The 22,803-nt window shown below is 42.3% G+C and overlaps 1 protein-coding gene across 4 annotated transcripts in view; it reads left to right on the top strand.

The window, feature by feature from the left end:
- MAPK10 (mitogen-activated protein kinase 10) overlaps positions 1–9,194 on the top strand; it is a 475,339-nt gene extending 466,145 nt beyond the window's left edge. For 3 of the 4 annotated variants that reach the window (XM_029599243.1, XM_029599225.1, XM_029599259.1), the window contains exons 12-13: positions 1,240–1,317; positions 8,366–9,194. In XM_029599243.1, the coding sequence (XP_029455103.1) occupies positions 1,240–1,317; positions 8,366–8,508 (221 nt within the window). In that variant the 3' untranslated portion in view covers positions 8,509–9,194. Of the gene's footprint in view, positions 1–1,239; positions 1,318–8,360 lie in introns of all 4 variants that reach the window. The other variant, XM_029599251.1, reaches the window with a different exon arrangement.
- The last annotated feature ends 13,609 nt before the right edge of the window (positions 9,195–22,803 follow it).

Below are 22,803 nucleotides of genomic sequence, written 5' to 3' on the forward strand. Positions count from 1 at the left end.
AACGTTTGTACAGCTCCCCCAATCCACAGTAATCTCAGAGCAGCTGGAAATCGAAACATCCCCGGTGGGAGATTTTTAAAATCCTTATTAGTTTTATTATTTGATATTAATTGACGTGTCTGCTGTTTTGAAATCTTATATTAGTATTCTGGGAAATTTTATAAACATTTTTCATGAGGTTTTAATTATTGAATGTTGTTCTCATTAGTTTTTTAATAATTATTCTTTTTATTAGTATGGTTTTACTTTTATGATTGATGTTTATATTTCTTTATTTTGTTAGTCTCTTATTTTGCCCTTGGAAAGGGTCTGTCTGGCCCCCCCGCTGGACCACCAGGGGTTTTTATGAGTCTTGGGGAGTCGGGAGGGTAGCACAATGGGGAGGAGGCAGGGTGAGGTGGGGGCTGGGCAGAATTTTGAAGGGGCACTTTTTGCCGCTTCAAAATTCTGACTCCTGAAACGGCAGCCTCGCCCTGCCTCATTATAGAACCACCCCTGAGTGGGAAAGGAAAATGGGCTGCCTAGATGTGCCCATTGTCTTCTATTAGTTTCAATATTGCTATTCACTGATGAATTTTTAGGAAATTTAAAGAGTACTATAGTCTTACCTTAGGATACCAGTATAGACAAAAGGTGAACTTAGAATATTAGTTAAATGTAACTACAATAGCAGACACTACAGATTTGATATTCTATATATTTTGAAGTTTAAATTGAATATGGCTGGCTCTAAAAATGTTAGGATACTCTAAATGAGAAAAAAAAAATAGTTGAAAACATAATAGAATTCCCACTATAAATTGAAGTAGATTGAGATTTCCTATGTATTCCTTAAGTGCTTCATCCCATTTCTTGACATGAGAAAGGGGATTTTAATGAGGGGGGGGGGATGTTTTTACCTAAATAAGAGTGAACCAAAAAAATAATCCAGTTTTGATATGCCAGGCAATGCCTAGGCCATAGTGGCAATCATGACAATCAGCATCCCCAGCTCAGAGGCCTTTCTTGCCCGCCGGTAGCCTCTCCTGTGGTGCACTCTCTGCTATGGTGTAGGATTGCATTTAATGCTAGAAGGGATGTTAAAGTCCTTGGTAAGGTACAGCCTGGGTTTACGGTATAATTGCCCTGTGTAATTGAGCATAGACAGTTTCCTTCCAATTTTGAGAATATAAGCACTAATTCATCAATGCACCAGCTGGCCATTGCAGGTCTCCTAATTACTCTTTTTTCCCCTCACAGAACTGATCTACAAGGAAGTTATGAATTTTGAAGAAAAAACTAAAAATGGTGTAGTAAAAGGACAGCCGTCGCCTTCAGGTACTTCTAATAAGTAGCCTTCAACTCTTGCAGGTGGTCATCAAGTAAAAATGAAATGTAAAACTGAATGATTTTGAAAAGTGATTAGCAGTTTATTGTAAAATCGCAAGTAACTTGCTGATCCCTTGCTTCTGAGCTATAAAGGCAAGTCATATATCTTCAAGGTGAGACTGGATGGAGCATGCACACACATTGGACAGTTTAGATAACCTTGAAAGATATATATAAATATATATAATATATATATTATAGTATACATATTGGGGTAGATTTTATAAAACTACGCCCGCGTGTACTTTTGTTCGCACACCAGGGGCAAACAAAAGTACGCCGGATTTTATAAGATACGCGCGTAGCCGCACGTATCTTATAAAATACGGGGTCGGCGCACGCAAGGGGGTGCACATTTGTGCACCTTGCATGCACCGAGCCCTGCACACGCTGCCTGTTCCCTCCGAAGCCGCTCCGAAATTGGAGCGACCTCAGAGGGAACTTTCCTTCGGCCACCCCCACCTTTCCCTCCCTTCCCCTCCCTAACCCACCACCCCAGCCCTGTCTACACCCCCCTACCATTATCGCGAAAGTTATGCCTGCCCCAGGCAGGCGTAACTCGTGCAGCGCTGGCCGGCCACCGCTGCACGATTCCCCGGTCCGGGAGCAATTTCGGAGGCCTCGGCCATGCCCCCGGAACGCCCCCGAATGACGTGCCGCCGCAACATGCCCCGATACGCCCCCCAGGAAAGCCCCGGGATTTACGCGCATTCTGGGGCTTGAGCGTGCCGCTGAGCCTATGCAAAATAGGCTCGGCGCACGCAGGGGGGGTTTTGAAAGGGTTACATGCATAACGTATGCGCGTAACCCTTTTAAAATCTACCCCATTGTTTCTAAAAGAGCTTTCCATTTGTTAGTGACCTGGGTGGATGAACTGTTGGTAAAGTTTGCTTTCACTTCTGGATTTTTGACCTTTATCCCTTAGTCATTAATAGGCCTGGAGGCCTGGAAGTGTAGTGCATTATTACAAGTGAGGCAATGAATGCAAATCTATCTCATGAATGTTCATTGTGGATATTGTGAAAACCAGGCCTGTTTGTGCCTCTCGAGGACCGGAGTTGGCCACCCCTACACGAAGGCTTTTCTCCCATTTTGGGTCTTTGGGGGAAAAAAGCGTTTGTGAATTGTGCCTTTTATGTTCTGCTTCACAGTAGTCATCAAACAAGGCAGCTGCTCACTTCCAGGAATCACATTTCTCATACCTCTCTCCTTTCTCATACCTCTCTCCTTTGTAAATACCTCCCCTTTTATTTACCTCTCAAAGCTGATGTTCCCTTTCCTCTCTTACTGCACTATGTATTTACTCCCTCCCTTTTCCCCTCCCTGTTAATTGTATTTTCCACCTTTCAGTTACAATGTAAACCGGTATGATGTTTGCATACTAATACCGGTATATAAAAGCATTAAATAAAAAAAAGCATTAAATAAAATTTCACATCAATTCACATTGTATTTCAAAAGCATGATAATTGTAGTAAACAATGTATCCTTCTTTTTAAGACATAGAAGGGGTAATATTCAGTAAGCCGGTGAGCTGGCAAGCTATCCAGCCAAAGATAGCCAGATTACTTGTCCTGGATATTCAATGGGATAAATGTCCTGCTGAATTTACTCACCTAAAATTACCTGTAGCCAGACCGGTGGACACAAAAAAACAGTGCAGTTTGGGCCTGTGGCTCAATTCCCACTCCCCACCCCCAATATTTCATGAATGGCCCTGCCTTTGGAATATACTATTACTACCTAACATTTCTATAGTGCTATTCGAAGTATGCAGCACTGTTATATAATAATGTGAATCATAGGTGTTGGTATAGAGCGGGCCACCAAATTTTGAGCTGCCATCCCGGAAGTGCTACTGCCACATGCAGGTCTCACGAGACAAGCAGATCAGCATAACACAGGCGCCCTCACAGAAAACCAGTGTGAGACCCACATCACAGCACGAGCACTTTCTGACCAGATCAAGAGTAACTGCCCTGCAGGTCAGTTAAAGACCAGCCCGCAGGAGGGGAGGGGTTCTGAGAAGGGAGGCTGGCTTGCTTGGTGAGGGGGAGCCTGAGGCTGAAGGTAGCTGAGGGTAGGAGAGTCATCTGAGGCTGAAGGGTGGGCTGAGGCTGGCTTGCTGGGGAAGGAGGGGTTATGGAGGCTGGCAGGCTGACTGCTGTGCACAGGGGAAAGAAGGCGATGGAGGATACCAATGCTGGGCAAAGTGATGACTGTGGGCACTGGTGTTGCACTTGGGAAAGTAAAGTACCAAAGGGAGAGGGAAGGGGAGGGTGTGTGTGTGTGTGTGTGTGTGTGTGGGTGGGGGGGGGGGGTGTTACGTTGGGGCCATCAACTTAGTGGGTAGTGGGGGTGAGTGTTATGTAACAAAACACCCCTCTCCTATTCTCCACAAGAAAACTGGCAGGAGCTCTGCATCTCCAACTTAGCACAACCCACTCCCCACAACATTGACAATAGGAGCTTGCCTTAATCGTAGGGGGGAAATATATTTTTGTTTTTATCTTTTCAGTTTTGTAATGCGTACAGTCTGGCTTCTTGGGGGTTTCCATTTCAGTTTTTTTCTGCACATTTGTAATTTGTATTCAGATATTCTGTATTTGATGGTCTGTCTATGTTCTGCAAGTATGACCAAGCTGAGGAATTCTGCTAGCGAGTACTTTGAATCTGTAGCAGTTTCTAGAATAAGGACTGAGAAGAAAACCCATTTTGCCGGCTACTGCGAGGTGATTAAGCATTGGATACTTCAACAAAAAAGGTGGAGGGGTGGGGGAAGACTTACAGGCCGATGCAGTATGGTACGCTCGGCCGAGTGCACCATTAGCCCCCGTTTGGCCACGCGTTTTCCACGCGCTATTTATACCCCTTATACAGTAAGGGGTAATAGCGCGTGGAAAATGCGCGGCCACTCCCCCCTTCTGAAACGAATAGCGCCCGCAACATGCAAATGCATGTTGATGAGCCTATTAGTTAGTCCCACACGATCCAGAAATTAAAATGTGCAGCTAAGCCGCACATTTTACTGTCAGAAATTAACTTCTGCCGGCACCGGGAAAGTGTACAGAAAAGCAGAAAAAAACGTGGCTATCTGCAGGTTCGACAACCGACGCCGGTAACATTAAACGTCGGCTGTCAAACCCGCTGACAGCTGCCGCTTCTGCCAATAAGGAGGTGCTAGGGATGCGCTAGCGAATACAGAATCACGCACACAGGAGAGTGGCCTGGGCGTGTGTTGGGAGAGCGGGTGCTCGCCTCAGAGCACCGGCTCTCCCGCACATTTTACTGTATCGGCCCATTAGTAAGTATGGCTTGCTGAAGTTTTTCTACTCAGTGAGATATTTTACTTTTTCCACTCAGATGAAAACGATTAAAAGTAAAAAAAAAAAACCCAACAAAATAAAAACAGGGAAAAGAATGAGAAATCTAAGCAAAGCAAGTCAGTCTCTCACACATGCAAAATTTAAGAAATGCGTTTGAAAACTTGAACTCTCAAATTAAAGTATGGAATGTTCCATATAATTTCTCCTTATGTTCATCTTTAGAGGCTGATGCATTAAGAACAGACTTTCCCAGGCGTTTTCATGTGTTTCATTGCAAAGGTTTTAAATGGGAATCCTGTTGGAGGGGGACCCCTCAAACACGAAAAAGTCCTACCTGGCTCCAGTTTATTCACAGTCTTCCAACCTGTCCTGGTCCCATGGGGTGGAGATCCCAGGAGAGGTCTCCAAATATCTTCATCCTTCTTTTTAGTCTTAGTGTCGGTGACTTCTTCTGCAGGGAAAGTCTTAGGAAACAGGAAACAGGCTATCCCAGCCCTGGAACCCTTATGGGAGGGGTGGGTCAAAAAACCTCCTCAAAAACAATATCCGAATACTTGCTTGCTACAAAAATCTCTTAGGGCTCACAGGTCTTCAGCCCTTGTCAAAGGCGGATTGCAGGAACATTTCAGCCCTGGGGAATTTTTTCAAAACCAGCCTACAGGGTATCTGACTCATGCTTACCTCACCTAGGTCTGATAAAGGCTCTCATCAAATACAGAATAAAGACACCATAAAGAAAAACTGAACTGGAAACTGCAACAAGCTAGATTCTGTATGCAGTGTGACAATGGATAAACAGTAACCATTCCACATAAAACATCAAACAATAAAATCAAGAAATATAAAATATATTAGAAAACCATACTAAACAAATGAACAAATATTTCAAAACAGCTGATAAATAGAACATCCAATAAATAAAAACTCATTGGGAAATGTTTAAAATATTTGCCAAACACCAATAAAATATTTCAAAACAGCAGACGCATTAAACAACTAATAAAAATAATTCACCGCTCTCCATACCTGAGAATTTTGTATTCTAGTCACCAAAAATATATATTAATGTGCAGACAAAAACTGAGCTGGAAACCACAACAAGCCAGACACTGTATATAAAAAGCAAAAACATTATCATTCCTCATAAAACATCAAAAAATAAAACTAAGAAATATAAACTACAATAGTAAAACCATACTAAAATAATGAACAAATATTTCAAAATGGTTGACAAATAGAAGACCCAATAATTAAAACTTTTTTTTTTTAATTTACTGTTTTGAAATGTTTTTGGTGTTTGGAAGACACATCAATTAACATTGAATAATTCAAAAAATAAAGATAAAAATGTCTTATGTTCTCCATTCCTGGGAATGTTCAATTTTCAGTCATCCTAAGATTGTCATACATTAGCAAGAGAGAGTGGATGCACAAACTTTCTACTCCCTCCCTCCCACCCTCCCACATACACCCTGATAGAAGCAATCTCCTTTTCTCACACACACACAAAGACAGAAGCACTCTCTTTCTCTCTATCTCTCTCAGCCGAAGACAGCCAGAAACATGCTCCATCTCTCTCTCACACACACAGACAGAAGCATGCTCACAAACAAACACAGAAGCACCCTCCCCCTCACATACACACCACACACACATACACCCTTCCCCTCTCACATACATGTATATACACACACACACACACACACACACAGAAGCACCTTCCTGATCTCAAATACATACACACACACACCGTCCCCCAGCTGAGCAGCTTCAGTCTTTGGCACCGCCAGCCTGGTCTCTAGCGGCCGCCAGCGGCTTCAGTCTTCAGTTAAGGAGAAGGGGAGCAGTCCCCATGTAGCCGCTACACTGAAAATTAAAAGCAGAGAAGAGCGGATAGAGGCTGATGTTGGACCCAGTGGCTCCGCAGGCATGGGCCGCTGCAACCAACACCAAATGTGATTTGGTGCTGATTGCAGTGGCATGCCCGAAGCCTCAATAGGCCAATCCACCCCTGCCTCTTGTCCTTTGTGTCTGGGGAAGCCTTCTCCAAAGGGTGCAAGGTTTAAGCCGCCGTCCCTTTTGGAAAAATCAGGATACATCTTGGCCCTCAAAAATCTCACATTGCTGGCATCTGTCATTCACACTTGTCTCACCTAAGGAGTAGAATGAGGCTCACAGGTCTTTAGCCCCTTCACGGAAGTTCCCAAAGGGAATCTGGCAAGCATCTATCTCACTGCAAAAAATATGAGGAGAGCCCCTGGCAGGGAGTGCACAATGAAAAATCTCCTCTAAGCTAGATTTCCTGATGAGGCAGGGAAGACCCACAGAGAGTGAAAAAAACTGCATCCTCACTGCTCTGAAGTTAACTCAAAAGACCATCCCGAATATTAAAAAGGCTTCACTAAATAGGCACAGGCAACCAATTCCAGCCATACAGGTTGGGAGGGGTTGAAAGCATTGGAAGGCTCACAGAGATGTTTCTAAACAGGGACCTAGGGCCATCTAATGGCTGACCCAAGGCGGCACCTCACATCCATTAACTTAACCCAAAGAAATGGTATCATGCCCTCATTATATTTAGTCATTCCCAACCATTTTATAAAGGAAATCCACTTGAAATTAATAACTGACAAACCTGCTATTAAGTTGACTTAGAAAATAGCCACTGCTATTACTAGCTATGGTAACTTGGAATAGACTTAGTTTTTGGGTACTTGCCAGGTTCTTATGGCCTGGATTGGCCACTGTTGGAAACAGGGTGCTGGGCTTGATGGACCCTTGGTCTGACCCAGTATGGCATGTTCTTATGTTTTTATGTAAATAGACTTGCAATTATATTAAATATTAGCCTGCTGTCATAAGACAGAGATAATTCCTATTTTTCTTTACTTCTTCCTTCCTTTCATCCTTCCTTATACTGTTTCATGACCATCCTCTGATATGTTAGCCAGACATCCTGACCCCTGCTGTCGCCACTTTTATTTTCACCAAAGATTTTACCTTTTCCTTTATTTGAGTTATTTTAAAAGTAATTTAATATCTATGTCTCTGAAAAAGTAAAGAAAAATATTTCTCCAATTTTTTTTCAGAATATGTGAGTTAAAGCGAGTAAATACTGATGTTGTGTGTCCCCTCCCCTATGCATAATGTATTGTCCATTGATGCACTTCATTTTGCGCTATGTTATTCTGTACCTTATTTGGACTGGCAGTAAACCTAAGGGAGTTTCTGACTATTTGCCAATTCTGTTGTGACTATTGTCTGCATCTACTCATTCTGAAGCAGTAAATAATTTAGTTATTTGAGTTAGTTGAGTTTTTGTTAGCATATATGCCAGTGATTTGCATTTTTATTGTATTGAATAGGGCAGAGATCAGAATAGATCTGAAATTCAGAATACCTTTTATGACAGGGATACAACTGGCAGCCCCTATATTTATTTATGTCAGTAATGCCACAGTATAAATTACATATTGTGCTCCCATATGCCTTCAAATCACCTCAGAATGAAATGCTGATAGCTCTGGAAAGTTAGAACAATTCTGTTCAGTTGTTTACAGTCAGACTATTAGATGACCACTGTCATTTTAAGTCAAACGTCTGTGGTTTTGGTTTCCTGTATGAAGGGGTCCTTGGGTTTAATCACGCTGATGTTCATTTTCTTAGCGCAGGTGCAGCAGTGAACAGCAGCGAGAGTCTCCCTCCATCCTCATCAGTCAATGACATCTCCTCCATGTCCACCGATCAGACCCTGGCATCTGACACCGACAGCAGCCTGGAAGCTTCTGCAGGACCCCTCGGTTGTTGCAGGTGACTAGCCGCCTGCCTGCGAAACCCATCGTTCTTCAGAAGATGATAGGATTTAAAAAATAATAATAATAATAATTTTCAAAGAAAATGAAAAAGAAAAGATTAAAACCTCTTTCAGCCTGCTTCTCCTACAGAGTTATGTAATGCAGCTGGGCTGAAATATATATTTAACTTAATATTTGCTCTGCTTTGGTCTTCTTCCAATGATGCTTGCTGGAAACAAAAAAAAGACAAAAAAGCAAAAGATTAATTATAGAAGTCTCTTTTCATAGAGTTTAAACTAATGGCTGTTAAAAACCAGCGACCATTCTTTCCATTATGACTTGATAAGGTGTGCAGAAACCACCGAAGTGTGTGTGTAACTATCTATTATCTATAGTATCCCATCTCTTTACACACATATATCTGTCTGTCCAATTTTTCTTTAGTTGGATGGATAGAGATACACACACATGTACATTATATATGCATACATACAGACACATGTATTTTACAGTATACACAACTGTACAGTATATACTGTATATACCGGACATAAAGGACCGATTTTATGTGAATGACATGAATACAGCTGTAATATAATATCAGTGTATAAATGGTTGAGTTCATTAATTTATCAAGGTGTCAATATCTATAGGAAACTTTCTAAAAAAAAACAACAACAAAACCCCCCCCCCAAACAAACAAAACCAACAGCTCTAACAGACCCTGGAAAATGTAGTACCTGGATTATGCTGATCATTAGAAAGTCATTTGCATAAAAAAAAACTGAACTAAATCCCCAGAGGAAAAATGTACCTCAGATCTTTATGTTAGCTTTTTTTTATTTTGCATATTTCTATTTTAGAGCAGGCTTGCTGATTTAAAATCAAATTAAAATGAAGCACACCTGTTTGTCATTTTAATTTCTTTCATTAATTGTTTCCCAGGCAGGGACAGGAGTGAGAAAAAAAAACCAACATGGTTGTATTTCGGGAACTGCTATTTCTCATGTCTCAGTTGCAGTAAGGGAGGAGTGACAGGTTTCCATCTGCAGACAAATCAGTTGTTTCCCACTAATGAGTACTTGGATTTCAGATTTAATTACAGTATATGTGCGAGGGGGACCAATCGTGACAAGGAAAGCAGATGCGTTAGAGGTTGAAGTGTTTTTTGCACCTTTACAGATAACACGGTGCTTGTAATGCGGGGCTCACCATGAATCTGCATTTCCAGTGGAGATCCATGATGCATGGTTAATGTGGGCCAACTCCAGCTATCTTTCAGGTTTTCAGCACTTCCGATGTTTGCAAGATGTTTGTTTGATAAACACATTTCCTTAAAGGTGCCAGGATCATAGCATTTGCTGTTTATGGCAGCATGAATAAGTTTATGAGTATTTTGTGTTCCTAAAAAGATGAGTTCCTTTTAATTCAGTTACAGAGATTTATTGTAAAAAAAAAAACATCATAATAATAATGACTTTTATTGTTTTTAATGGGAGGTTAAATTTTCCCTATTGGCCAAGATCCGTAAACAGTTTTGTGGCCCCAGTGGAGTCAAGTGGCAGGCAATTACCTTCCTCCCCCACCCCCAGCCTTACAGAGATTCTCAGTTTTAACCAAAAAGGGACCGTCCTGAGCTCATGATTCAGAACTTACACTGGATCTTAGCCAACGTGGATCCCTGAATGTTTTCTATTTTAGCACTTCAGACATACACTTTGGAACTTCCAGGGTGGATGACTTGGCAGCAGAGTTCAGGGTCACACAGAGTTCATTGCAGAAGGTTCTGGAACCCCTGACTCATAATTCAGTCCTTCAGGCACTAGGCCACACCAGCTTTGTAGAAGTAGTGGTCCTCCATAACTACTTTCATCTTGTCTGTACTCATGATTTGTTCCCCTTAACAAGCAGGAGCACCATGTCCAGCACGTGAAAAAAAATTAAATAAAAAAACAAATGCTGAGTACTGGAAATAAACACTTTTATTCAATACAATATTATCTCAAAATGAGCACAACACTGAACATGGATGAACTTAAAAAAAATGTTTGCAAACCCAAATTTAAAAAAAATCAGGCAAATCTGTAATTGGCTCATGGAAATTTGTAGACAGGAATAAGTGGGCAAGTTCCATACAAGTACTTCACAGGCTTGACTTGTCTTGTTGATTTTAAGTTTCCTGAATAAAATTCTTAGAAAAGAATGTATACACACCTCTCGAGAATCTGTGATTTATCTACACAAGCTGATACCGAGCATCATGAACACAAAATCTAACTGAGGTATGGTTCATCAATACCTGCAAATTGTTTTTGCACAATGAATTTTATTGTATTTGCATAATTCAGCACGAAAAAACCAAATAGTTGCCCTTACACAGCAGTCACTGTTTCCAGACAGAAATGTACAATCAAAAATTCAAATTTTCTTTGCTTTATATTTGCATTCAATTAGAATGTATTTTCATATTTTAAAAGAAATTTGAGCTAGTTTTCTAAAGCTCAGGTGCAGCAGTAAATGTGACAGCAATAATTTATAGGGCCCTTCTCAGTCACATGATTTTCCATGGCCACGAAATGGGAAATATAATTTACTGCAAGGGCCAAGACAGCTTAAACGTTATGTTATTGCTCAACAAATTTAGCAATATTCCCTATTAAGGTCATGACACATGGAAAGCAATACTCAGCAATATGGGCTTATTCCGGCCTAAATTAAGGGCACATGCACACGAAGTGATTTAAAATAAAAGTGCAGGGCATAACAGATTTCACAGAGAATCCCGCTAGAGATGGGGATTTCCTCACTATTTTAGAAAGGACGAGCTAATACCTTTCACATGTGGTGTAATAAGATAAAATATTACAGTATCGCACTGAGCTTTCTTGGGGCTCTTCATTAGGCTGGGATTTTGCTCTTGTATAATATTGTAGAAAGATTAGCATAGCTGTTGGAAAATAATATTTTACCATAAGTATTGTACGTCATTTTGTGGCTTATGGTCTTTAGCGTGGTGAGGGAGTGTCTGAGTTTTCCCTTTGAAATTTGAATGTAGTACTACAGTGGTAGGGGACAGGCTTATTTTTCATACGTTTAGTAGCAAAGTGCCATATAGGAAGTAATTTTCAGAGCTATTTTATATGTGCATAAAACCTGCATAATTGGCTAAACTGAAATAGCCCAGGACTCTGTTATGTGAACGCTTTTAGATGGTCTGCAGAGGCATTGCGGGAGTGGAACTGGAACAGAATTGGAACTTCTGTGCATATTTTTTGATTTTTTAAAGCAAGTTATGCACTCCAAAGAGCAGATACAATTTTTGTGTGATGTGTACACGCACTCAGCCAAGTTACCTGAGGATTTTCAAAGCTAACTTTGAAAGTAGTTAGTAACGTCTGAATGGACAATGCACACTCAGTCTTTATTGCTCTGAGGGATGTTTGCAAGCTACCCTTATGACACAGATGTCAAAAAATGCCCAAGGCTCAAGGCAAAAAAACCTCACCCAAATGCAGTGCAGTACCAGCGGAAGAATTCGATATTTATAAAAAATATTTATTTTTAGTAATGCAAGAAGCGTCAATAGAAATACAAATATTAGGTTGCAATATGTGTACTGTCTGCTGCCACGTTCCAGTGCCTTGTTTGTTGCTGTTCTTTCACTCTTTAATTGGCTATTTTTAAATGCCATCTCTATTCTTCTGCTTTTTTTAAATTTTGGTCTGGCAATTTCTAGTTCAAAGTGGATAAAGTAGTGAGGTTACCATGTTAGTCCACGTAAATGCATAGAAATAAAGATTAATACATTGGCTGGCTCAATTGGATGCCACCTCTGTTAAGGCTTGATGCCACGAGCCTGCATTTGCAGCTAAACAGGCTAATTTTCCACTGTTTTCATATTCCCTACCAATACATAGCCCAGCCATGGCAGGGACAATCCTCAGCCAGAGGCCACAGACCGCCGCTCTCTTTGGAATCTGGTAACATGAACCCCTGGTAATGTGGCCTCCAGGGAGCAGAGTCTTGACCTGGGAATTGAGCCCGGGGCTTGGCCTGGCAGCACTGCCGCAGAGCCACCAGGATCCACCCCTCTTCCCCCTGCTTTTGACAAGAAGAAGAATAGGTAAACCTTTTGCAAAAGGAAAAAGCTATGAAAGGCTTCTTGCTAACTTCTTGATTGTTGGCAGGAATTCCCTTTTCACGCGCCACAAGGCATTTAAGCAGACAATTAAAAAAAAACAAAAAAAAACAGGCTGGCCAGAAAAAGATGAATCCCAGTTGAGACTTGGGAAGTAGCAAACAGTTTAGCCATCCTAGTTCCTTACAGTTAGACACAACATCAGCAATAAACGATTGCCTTTACTTCAGGGCACTGGAAAGTGACAGTAAATAAATGCCAAGAGATTGTTTCAGGCCTGTACTCAGCAGCAATATTTGATGGACAATTGAAACCCACCCAGAGAGGACACTGACCGATCCATCCTTTCTTGACATCCATTCAGTATGGCCAGTTTGTTGTTGTTGTTGCCATTCCGATTTCTTTAACGCGGGGGATAATGTGCCCATCAGGAAGGCTTGAATCATAACGTCAATGCCAGGCTCATCTCAGACAAAGCTGTGCCACCGAGAATCTGAGTCCAAAGCTGCACGGTAAGGGGTAGATCTTAAAAACATACGCGAGCGCGTACTTTTGTTCGCGCACCAGGCGCGAACAAAAGTATGCTGGATTTTATAAGATACGCGCGCTGCCTGTTCCCTCCGAGGCTGCTCCGATTTCGGAGCGGCCTCGGAGGGAACTTTCCTTCCACCCCCGCCCCCGACATGCCCCTTTTACAAAGCCCCGGGACTTATGCGCGTCCCGGGGCTCTGTGCGCGCCGGCGGCCTATGCAAAATAGGCCGCCGGCGCGCGCAGGGCATTTAAAATCCGGCCCTAAATGTTTTCAAAGGTCACTGAATGTCTAATCTTGGTGCTGAACATCCCACCTTTCCCCTCATTTGGAAGATATTAATAATCAAAGTGTTAAGCTTATGTGTTCAGCATCTGCTGGAATGTACTTGTGCATACCTGGCCTTTCGTTTAGATGCTTTCTTTTTTAAGGCAACTCACAGCATAATTATTAGACCAATCAAAAGAAATGGATATATATTGTGTTAAAAAAAATGAACAACTAGTCCGTATTAACACATAAAATAATTCAACCCATAGTTATCAAAAGTATTCTTTTAAAGTATGGACTATGCAGAAAGACCAAAATTAAAAAAAAAAAGTACCTATAGCCACGTTGGAATGCATAAATCTGTAATGCCTGTCCTAAGAAGCGACTGGCACCTGCATCTCCATTGGTTTAACAGTGCTGGGAAATTGGACAGCAACACTTAACGCACCAACATCACAAAATAACTGACAATCTGCACATAAGTAATAATTATTAGTCATGAAAAACTAACAGTTTTGAAATGATGCAGTTTTAAAAGCAATTATTTTCTCATTGAAACAGAGTAAAACGATTTTCTATAGATTCTTTGTATCCACATAGCCAAAGTTTGAAGTAGTGATGTAGAACCAAAAATAGTAAAAACTACCTAGGACTTGGAATCAAGAAACATGATTATTAAGAAATGGAAAGAAAGTAGTGAAGTCTATGTGGGAATTAATAAGGCACTTGAAGAATTCAAGCATCTTTAAACACCTATGTAATCAAACAATGCAAACATTAAAGTGGGGACTGCTAGAAATGTAAAAAGCTTTAGGAACATTTCCAATCAATATACTTTCCTGCTTAGATGCTTTAATTACTTGATGCAGGACTAGACATACAGGGCCTGATTCTTCAAAGCCACTTGCATGCATAAAACTGTATTTTAAGGTCCAATAAAACAAATCGGAAGATGGTCCAACGTAGCCAAGGCAAACAAAACAAAAGCAAGACCGTGTACCGTGGAAAGAAGTTTTTATTAACTAAATGAAATGCCCAACTCCGGCCGAGCTTCACCTAATCGGCCGCATCAGGGGCTCAGTTCTCCTTTGTTTTGTAATTATTGCTACTCAATTGTGCTTATGTGTAGCAATACGTCAAAATTGGCTGGAAAAACCTTGATGCAGGTGAAGAAGAAAATCTTAGCACATGAAATTCATCTGTGTATTTTATACACATAAATGACTGTTCTAGAAAAGCACAGGACCGTGTGCCCATAAGAGTATGTGTGTAACTTGGTATTTTTATGTAGGCTGAGAAGAGGCATTGTGTTGGGAGGTGGGGTGGAGCTGGGACAGGTTTGGGACTTACACGGATAATAAATTACACCCTCTGAAGACCTGGTGTAACTTTCTGCAGGTGAGTTTATGCGTGTTCCTGGCCGATTACCTGTACATTTTCAAAGTGAATTTGTGCTCTTAAGTTCGCTTTGAACATTTAGAGTAAATTCTTTAAGTAAAAGGTAAATGCATACTCTACCCAGTTCCACACAGCTTACAGATGCAGACCAGGTATATCCCAAATATTTAAAGAAAACTAAGGGCCTGATTTTTAAAAGGATTTACTCGAGTAAAACTGGGCTTTATTCGAGTAAATGCACTTTACTCGAGTAAGTGGGTTTTTGAAAATTGCTACAATATATGCCATTGAATTGTCCATAGGATTTACTCACATAAATGCACTTTACGTGAGTAAATAGCATTTGAAAATTGCTACAATAGTAGTTACATTTATATGCGTAACTCCTTTTGAAAATTACCCCCTTAATGAGCATAATTTTCCTTTGAAAATTCCCAGGTAATTTAGATGTATCTTCCACCTTTGATATGGTTCATCATCTGACGTTGCTCATTCGTTTAAGGGATTTTGGATTGAGTGATTGTATTGTTCAGTGGTTTGAGTTATTTTTAACTGGATGTTCATTTCAGGTAAAAAAAGGGATTTTAACTTGTTGAAATAAGAAGTTTGTTGTGTTCTATAGGGCTCAGCAGTATCAACTTGCTTTTTAATATTTATCTGTTATCTATTTGTAAATTATTACCAAGCCATGGCATTTCTCATGAAATTTATGCTGACGATATCCAGGAGGCAGATATTCAGCACCACTCAGCTGGATACATTTTGATTTGTCTGGCTAAGTGGCGATGACTGACTATCTGCCCAGGATCAGCGACTGCCACTTAGCTGGACAACTATTTATCAGGATAAGTTTTTATCCAGCTAAGAGGCAGGCGGGGTGAGGGCATTCCGGGAGGAACTGATTTAGCTGGATAAGTTAACCGGCTAACTCTGGTCGAGCCGTAGACCTGTCCTAAAGTTAGCCAGAGAATTAGCTAGTTAATGGTATACTGCTGAATATACAGGCTAATTAACAGAGCTGCATTGTGGCTGAATGTGAACACCAGATGTCTTTCCCTGTACAGTCTGAGTATATTTCAGCTGCTTCGCATATGGTGGAATGTATTCAAGTATAAACTGCTGGATGTTGTCAGATAAATTAGTAATTAATTTGAAGAAAGCAGAGATTTTATCGGTGAGTCGTACTCTTTCTGCTCCAGTGATTGAAGTGCCGGGTGGGCACCGCATCTCTTTAAATGGTAGACCAAGCATGGAATCTGAGGGTCAGGTTTCACTCCTGGTTAACATTGAAAGATTAGATTAAAGCAGTGGCAAGAGATGCTTTTTTTTTTTTTCCAAACTGAATGTGGTGTGCAGAATTAAGCCAACACTGTCTCATAATGATTTTAGAATGGTAGTGCAAGCAATGCACCACCATTGATTATTGCATATTGTTTATTGCAATTCCTTGTATTTATTGATTATCGCAATTCCTTGTACTTATTTGATAAGTGTTTTCCAGCTAATTCAAAACACCACTGTCTGTCTTATTTCCTGATCATGAGACTCCATACTTGAAATAGCTGCACTGGCTGCCTGCTGCTCGGTGTATAAAATTTTTAAATGTCAAGTTAATTTTCAAGCTCAAAATGGAGAGACACCTGTGTATTTGAGATCAATGTTATCTGATCATGTTCTCGGTCGTTCATGTGGTTGACAGCTATTATCTATTCTATCTTTGAAAAGCTGCCAATTGATAGTCAAGATCTAGAATGTTTTTGACTGCTGGCCCAATACTGTCAAATGTACTTTTCCTGAAGAAAAGTAACTTTTAGAAAGAATGTAAGATTCAGTATTTTTCTCAAGCTTTTGCTGGGGTTGGTTATAAGCTGATAGCTTCCTGTCATGAGGATCATTGCTATTTTTATTTTAATGTCTAAGGATTTTGATGTCATTTATCAAGTACGATGAATCAATCTTATTTTGCTTGTTTTGTTTTATTCATGTTACATTTTATTGTTATTTGTTTTATGTTTTTGAGGTTAATGCTTATGAACATCGGGGGGTGTGGGGGTGTGGTGTGTGTGTCTATAAATGGTTTTAAATACATGAATTACATAAATAAGTTTGCCCTGGTATTGCCCACGAAGCGCTTGCACACCCTTGCTCGGTTAATCAAGCAGACAGGTTGTGCAGGTTAATTTATTTGTGTACTTTTCAAAATAAATGCGTATGCGCGCAAGTCCCAACTTGGCTTCCCCAGATGCCTTTCCCCGGCGTGCATAAAAGTAATCGCAAAATGGGGCTGCACACTTAGGGCCGGATTTTAAAAGGTACGTGCGGACGTACATTTGTGCGCGCAACCCGGCGCACACAAATGTATGCCCGATTTTATAACATACGCGCGCAGCCGTGCGCATGTTATAAAATCCGGGGTTGGCACGAGCAAGGGGTTGCACACATGTGCACCTTGTGCACGCCGAGCCCTAGGGGAGCCCCGATGGCTTTCCCTGTTCCCTCCGAGGCCCCCCAACCTTTAGTCCATAAGTTGCGCCTGCCTCAGGGCAGTTGTAGGTTGCATGCGCCGGCCAAGTGCCGGTGCACGATCCCCTGGCACAGCCGCTGTGCCAGAGGCCTCGGTCCTGCCCCCGCCCTGCCCCGTGCCACCCCTTTTACAAAGCCCCGGGACATACGCGCGTCCCGGGGCTTGCACGCATCGCCGGGCCTATGCAAAATAGGCTCGGCGCGCGTAGGGCTTTTAAAATCTGCCCCTTTTATGTGCACCGAACATCGGGCTATTTTATAAGTCATGTATGTGGCATTAAACCAAATTTTATGCCCATAGATGACTTTGAAAAACAGACCTATAAATAGCAATTTGCTGAGATGTGAAATGTGCTGAAAATTACACCTAGACATTAAGGGAAAAACACTTCTCCAAATTGCCCACATAGGTGGCCATTAAAAGTTGGATTTATAGAAACAGAATGGGGAGGGGTGAAGGGTTTGAAAATTTATTAGATATTTAACTAATGTCGATAGCTGTCTAAGGACAGGTTTTAAATCTCTAGCTTTTGGAAATTTACCCATAAACAGCCGAATTTTGTATTGGACACGCACGTAAAAATCGCCACTTACGTGCGTGGCCGGGACCTGGGCGTGCTGCGCGCATTTTCAAAAGGGCCCCGGCTACGCGCATAAGTGGTGATACGCGCACAAGTGCTGAGCCCTGAGAAAGGGGCGGACTGGGGGGGGGGGGCAGGATGGGGCGGGACGGAGGCCGGCTGGAATGCATAAATTACTTCTGCGCAGTAAGTGATAAAATAAAAAATTCAGGCAAGGTAGGTTAGGTTTAGGGGGTGGGGAGGAGAGGGGAAGGAAAGTTAGGCAGGGGGTTAGGGAACTGGGGAAGGCCCAATTGCGTCGCCGCAATTGGGCCTTCCCCAGTTCCCTAACCCCCTCTTGTGCGCACCGCCTGCACATACGCACGGCCAACGGATTTTATAACATGCATGTGCCGGCGTGCACATGTTATAAAATCAGCACGTCCATATGCGTGACACGTATGTTTTAAAATCTACCCCAATGTGAAGTAAAAACTCAGATTTGCCTCTGGCTTATCGCTGTTTATTTAATGTAGGATTAATACAATGTGAGATAAATCACATCTAAATGGATTCTAGAATGCAAATAAAATTTACTTTCGCATTCATAATGAGCCTCTAGACTGTGGTTTAACATCTGCCATCGTTAGGGGTGGCAGATGTCAAAAAGCAAACTTGAAGAATAACTATGTGGATGTGATTTTTTTTTTTGCATTGAATAAACCATTTGGTGTGATTCAACTTACATCAGATTGGTGATTATAATAGAGAATCAGTCTAATGAGCTAACCTGAGCCAGTAGATTGTGAAAATTAGCAATTAATATGCAGAATATACAGTATTTCACTTTAATCATGGGTAATTTTTAGCATTCCTCTATCTGTCCAATGCTTATGGGCTTCAGTCACTTGTGGCAGAAAAATTTCCAGCAGAAAATAATTTGTTGACTTTGGCAAATAAAATAAATAATACCCTATGTTAAAAATGGGGCTTAGAGGCTCAGTATTTCCTGGGAGAATTAAATAAACCCTCCTTATGTGGGTTTAAAGCTGTACTCTGCTTTCTCTTCCCTTCCCCACATACACTCAAAATCATATAATACCTTCTCAGTTTTATTATAATTTGCATAACTCTCATTATCTCTATCCTAATATGTGGTGTTGCTCGCATAATTTCACCAGCATCTGAAACTGAACAGAGTAAGGTCACTGAGCGTATTTACACTCTGAAGTAACTAAAGACCGAGGGGTAGATTTTAAGAAAGTGCGCCTTCGCATACTTTTGTTGGCGCACCAGGCGCAAACAAAAGTACGCTTGATTTTAGTAGATACGCGCATAGCCGCGCATATCAGCTAAAATCCAGGATCAGCGCGCGCAAGGCTGCTGATGTCGTGTAGCTGGTGCGCGCCGAGCCGCGCAGCCTGCCGCCATTCCCTCCAAGGCCGCTCTGAAATCGGAGCGGCCTCAGAGGGAACTCGCTTTCGCCCTCCCCTCACCTTCCCCTCCCTTCCTCTATCTAACCCACCCCCCCGGCCCTATCTAGACCCCCCCCACCTTTGTCGGGGGATTTACGCCTCCCGGAGGGAGAAGTAAATCCCCGCGCGCCAGCGGGCAGCTAGCGCGCTGAGACGCGACCTTGGGGCGGTTCCGGAGGGCGCGGCCACGCCCCTGGACCGCCCCGGGCCGAAACCACGCCCCCGGGCCCGCCCCCAAAACGCCACGTTCTGCCCCCAAAACGCCGCGCCGATCCAACACGCCCCCCTCAAAAAACCCCGGGACTTACGCGAGTCCCGGGGCTCTGCGCGCGCCGGTAGGCCTATGGAACATAGGCCTACCGGCGCGCGCTGGATAATTTATTTTGAATAAATTATCCAGCTAACTGTAGCCGGATAAATTACTGCACGGTATGCTTCTGACTATATTCCATTCACCCCCATGGTTTTTGGCCTTCAGAAGGCAAATACCTCAGGCTTTTTGGGTTTTACCGTATAGCAACTGTTATAAGAGGATCTTCAGGAGGAATAAGAGATGAACAAAAATATATTTGACATGGTAACAAACAAGATATCGGGGTGCAAAGGGGTGAAACATCATAAGTATTTTATTAATGCCCTGCACGCCAAACATTACTGATCCCATGCACCTTATGCAGTTTTTATTCACCTTCCGGACCCTTTACACCAGAATGTATTCTCTCCTGCCTAGAGCTATTATATAACATTCCTTGCTGCAACACATAGCTCCCATTTTAGCACATGGAAGAGATTTGGTCACTTAACGTTACTCATGGCAAACCCTGCTGAAATCAGTTGTGCCATTTAACTCTATCAACTGCCATGAAAGGGAAATATGAAAAAAACATTAGGCTCGGCACAAATGAATGGCTCTATTTTCTTACGGGAAAAAAAAATAACATTTTTAAAGAAGTGGTATCACTTTCTCAGCAGCAGTGTAAGGCGGCACGCACCTTTATAATAGGGTGTGACCAGACCTTATGTCCTGCCTAAACAACCTAACACTTTTCTATCATATCCCTTTCCCATCCTTTCCTTGCTAAGACCTGGGAAATAGTATTCTGTTGCAGGGTCAGTTTTCTGGAAAGTTATGCACATCAACATGTACACAGACTTTTAGAAAGCAGCCAAAATCCATGGCTGTTCAAGCAGGCTTTTCCATCTATTTGCATACTGTAATTTACACTGATTATTCATTGGGCTAGCACTTTTGTGCCATCAGCTGTTTTATTATCCAAGATTTATATAGAAGGAGCAGTTTGTGTATGTATATGTAGTGTTTTATGTTTTACATTTTTATGGCTGTCTTTGGTGTATCCCTCCTTGAACTTTGCAACTAGTGTGAGTTTGAAATTGTTTAACTATATATAGATAGATAGATATTCTCTAGCATTATACACAATCTGGGCAAGTATTTGTGCACATACACACAGGCACAGAGGGAAGCAACAGGCATGTAGTGCATATGTGGTCAAATTTTGTTATCTCCAACAACAACAACAAAAAAAAATTAGCTAAAAACAGCAGATGCCACACCAGCATGCCAAAAAAAATCAAACCTTCCACAAATCCACCCACTTATTATTTTTTCTTTATATGTATTTCCTGGTAGAAATGTATTAAGTTTTAATATATGTTTTGTATGTATCTTAATAAATTGTTATGGAAAGAGTTGTAGTTTCATATATAGTCAATAACCTCCCAGTAATGAGACTTTATAATGTCTTTATAATCATTAACCGCCAACCTCCTTCCAATGTGCTGATGCAAAGTATTGCTCAAACAGGTGAATTATTTTACTAAAAATAGTTTTGTGAAATGCTGGAAGAGTTTTAACTGTGCCTTTCACTATTAAAAATTTTAACCGGGGGGAGCCCAGAGAGAGTGTGGTGAGGAACGGGCCCCGCTCCTTCTTGTATCCGTTTGTGACCTACCCGGAACAGCCAGGACTCACGAGGTGTCCGTCGGAGAGAGCCCTGACCCCCCCTCCGGTTGCAAGTGGGCGGAACTGGAGGACTTCGGAGGAGGAAGTCTGCCCATAAATTCCGGGGCAGACGGAGATAACAACCGGGGAGCCCAGAGAGAGTGTGGTGAGGAACGGGCCCCGCTCCTTCTTGTATCCGTTTGTGACCTACCCGGAACAGCCAGGACTCACGAGGCGTCCGTCGGAGAGAGCCCTGACCCCCCCCTCCGGTTGCGAGTGGGCGGAGCTGGAGGACTTCGGAGGAGGAAGTCTGCCCATAAATTCCTGGGCAGACGGAGATAACAACCGGGGAGCCCAGAGAGAGTGTGGTGAGGAACGGGCCCCGCTCCTTCTTGTATCCATTTGTGACCTACCCGGAACAGCCAGGACTCACGAGGCGTCCGTCGGAGAGAGCCCTGACCCCCCCTCCAGTTGCGAGTGGGCGGAGCTGGAGGACTTCGGAGGAGGAAGTCTGCCCATAAATTCCGGGGCAGACGGCGCATCGCCGCCGTCGGCGCGCGCTGCCTAAGCCGCACGCTCCAAAGGGGTGCGCGGCTTGGACCGGCTTAGGCCGGCGAAGGCGAGAAGGCGCCAACCCCCACTGAAGCGGAAGTAGAATCGGTGCCCGTGACAACCTACCATCTCAATTGATGTTTATTAACAGGAAGAGTGAGTAAAAAAATTGTCTTCTTGTTTTGACACTATTTAGTGACAATTTAAGTTATAATGCCGCACTCGAAGCGGAAGGGAAAGGTGCAAATGGAAGCCTCGACCCCCACGGCACCTTCCCCATTGCAAACAACAATGACAACCTTTTTTCCTCCGGTAGAATTTTCAACCCCGGAGTGTCCCGTTGTAAGAGTGGGGGAAGAGCAAACCCCACCCCTACTGGGAGAAGTGAGTCTAAGTCCCAGGGCTCCAACTATGCCTCCACCTCCAAGATTTAGCATTTTGACTGAGGTTTCCAGCACAGCTGCCATAAGGAATCCGATGGAGCAGCTGAGCCTGTTCGAGGAGGACCATGGTTCATTAATGCTTCAAGAACAGGGTAAAGACTCTCAGAGTTTTTCTCTTAAAAAGGTGCAGGACTGTGGAGAGGCTATGGTTAGACCTAAGGCCTCAATAACAACAAAAGGTTGGACAAGTAGTTCCCCCTTGGGGAATAACGTGAACCAAGTACAAGGTGTTGATGTTCCCTTACCTCTAACCCCTGATGCATTACCTGGTACTCCAAAATTAGTGACGGTGGAAATGTTATGGCGCTCCATGAATATGTTACAAAATAATATTATGAAGTTAAATACCACTATTAATGAAATGCAAAATGTATTAGTAAACCTAGGTCCCATGGTGCAAAACTATGGGACAACTTTGATTAAGGTACAGCAGGATATTTCCTCTATAGAAAAGGTACAATCC

Source organism: Rhinatrema bivittatum, chromosome 1 (genome assembly GCF_901001135.1).
Source record: "Rhinatrema bivittatum chromosome 1, aRhiBiv1.1, whole genome shotgun sequence".
Taxonomy (NCBI): Eukaryota; Metazoa; Chordata; class Amphibia; order Gymnophiona; family Rhinatrematidae; genus Rhinatrema; species Rhinatrema bivittatum.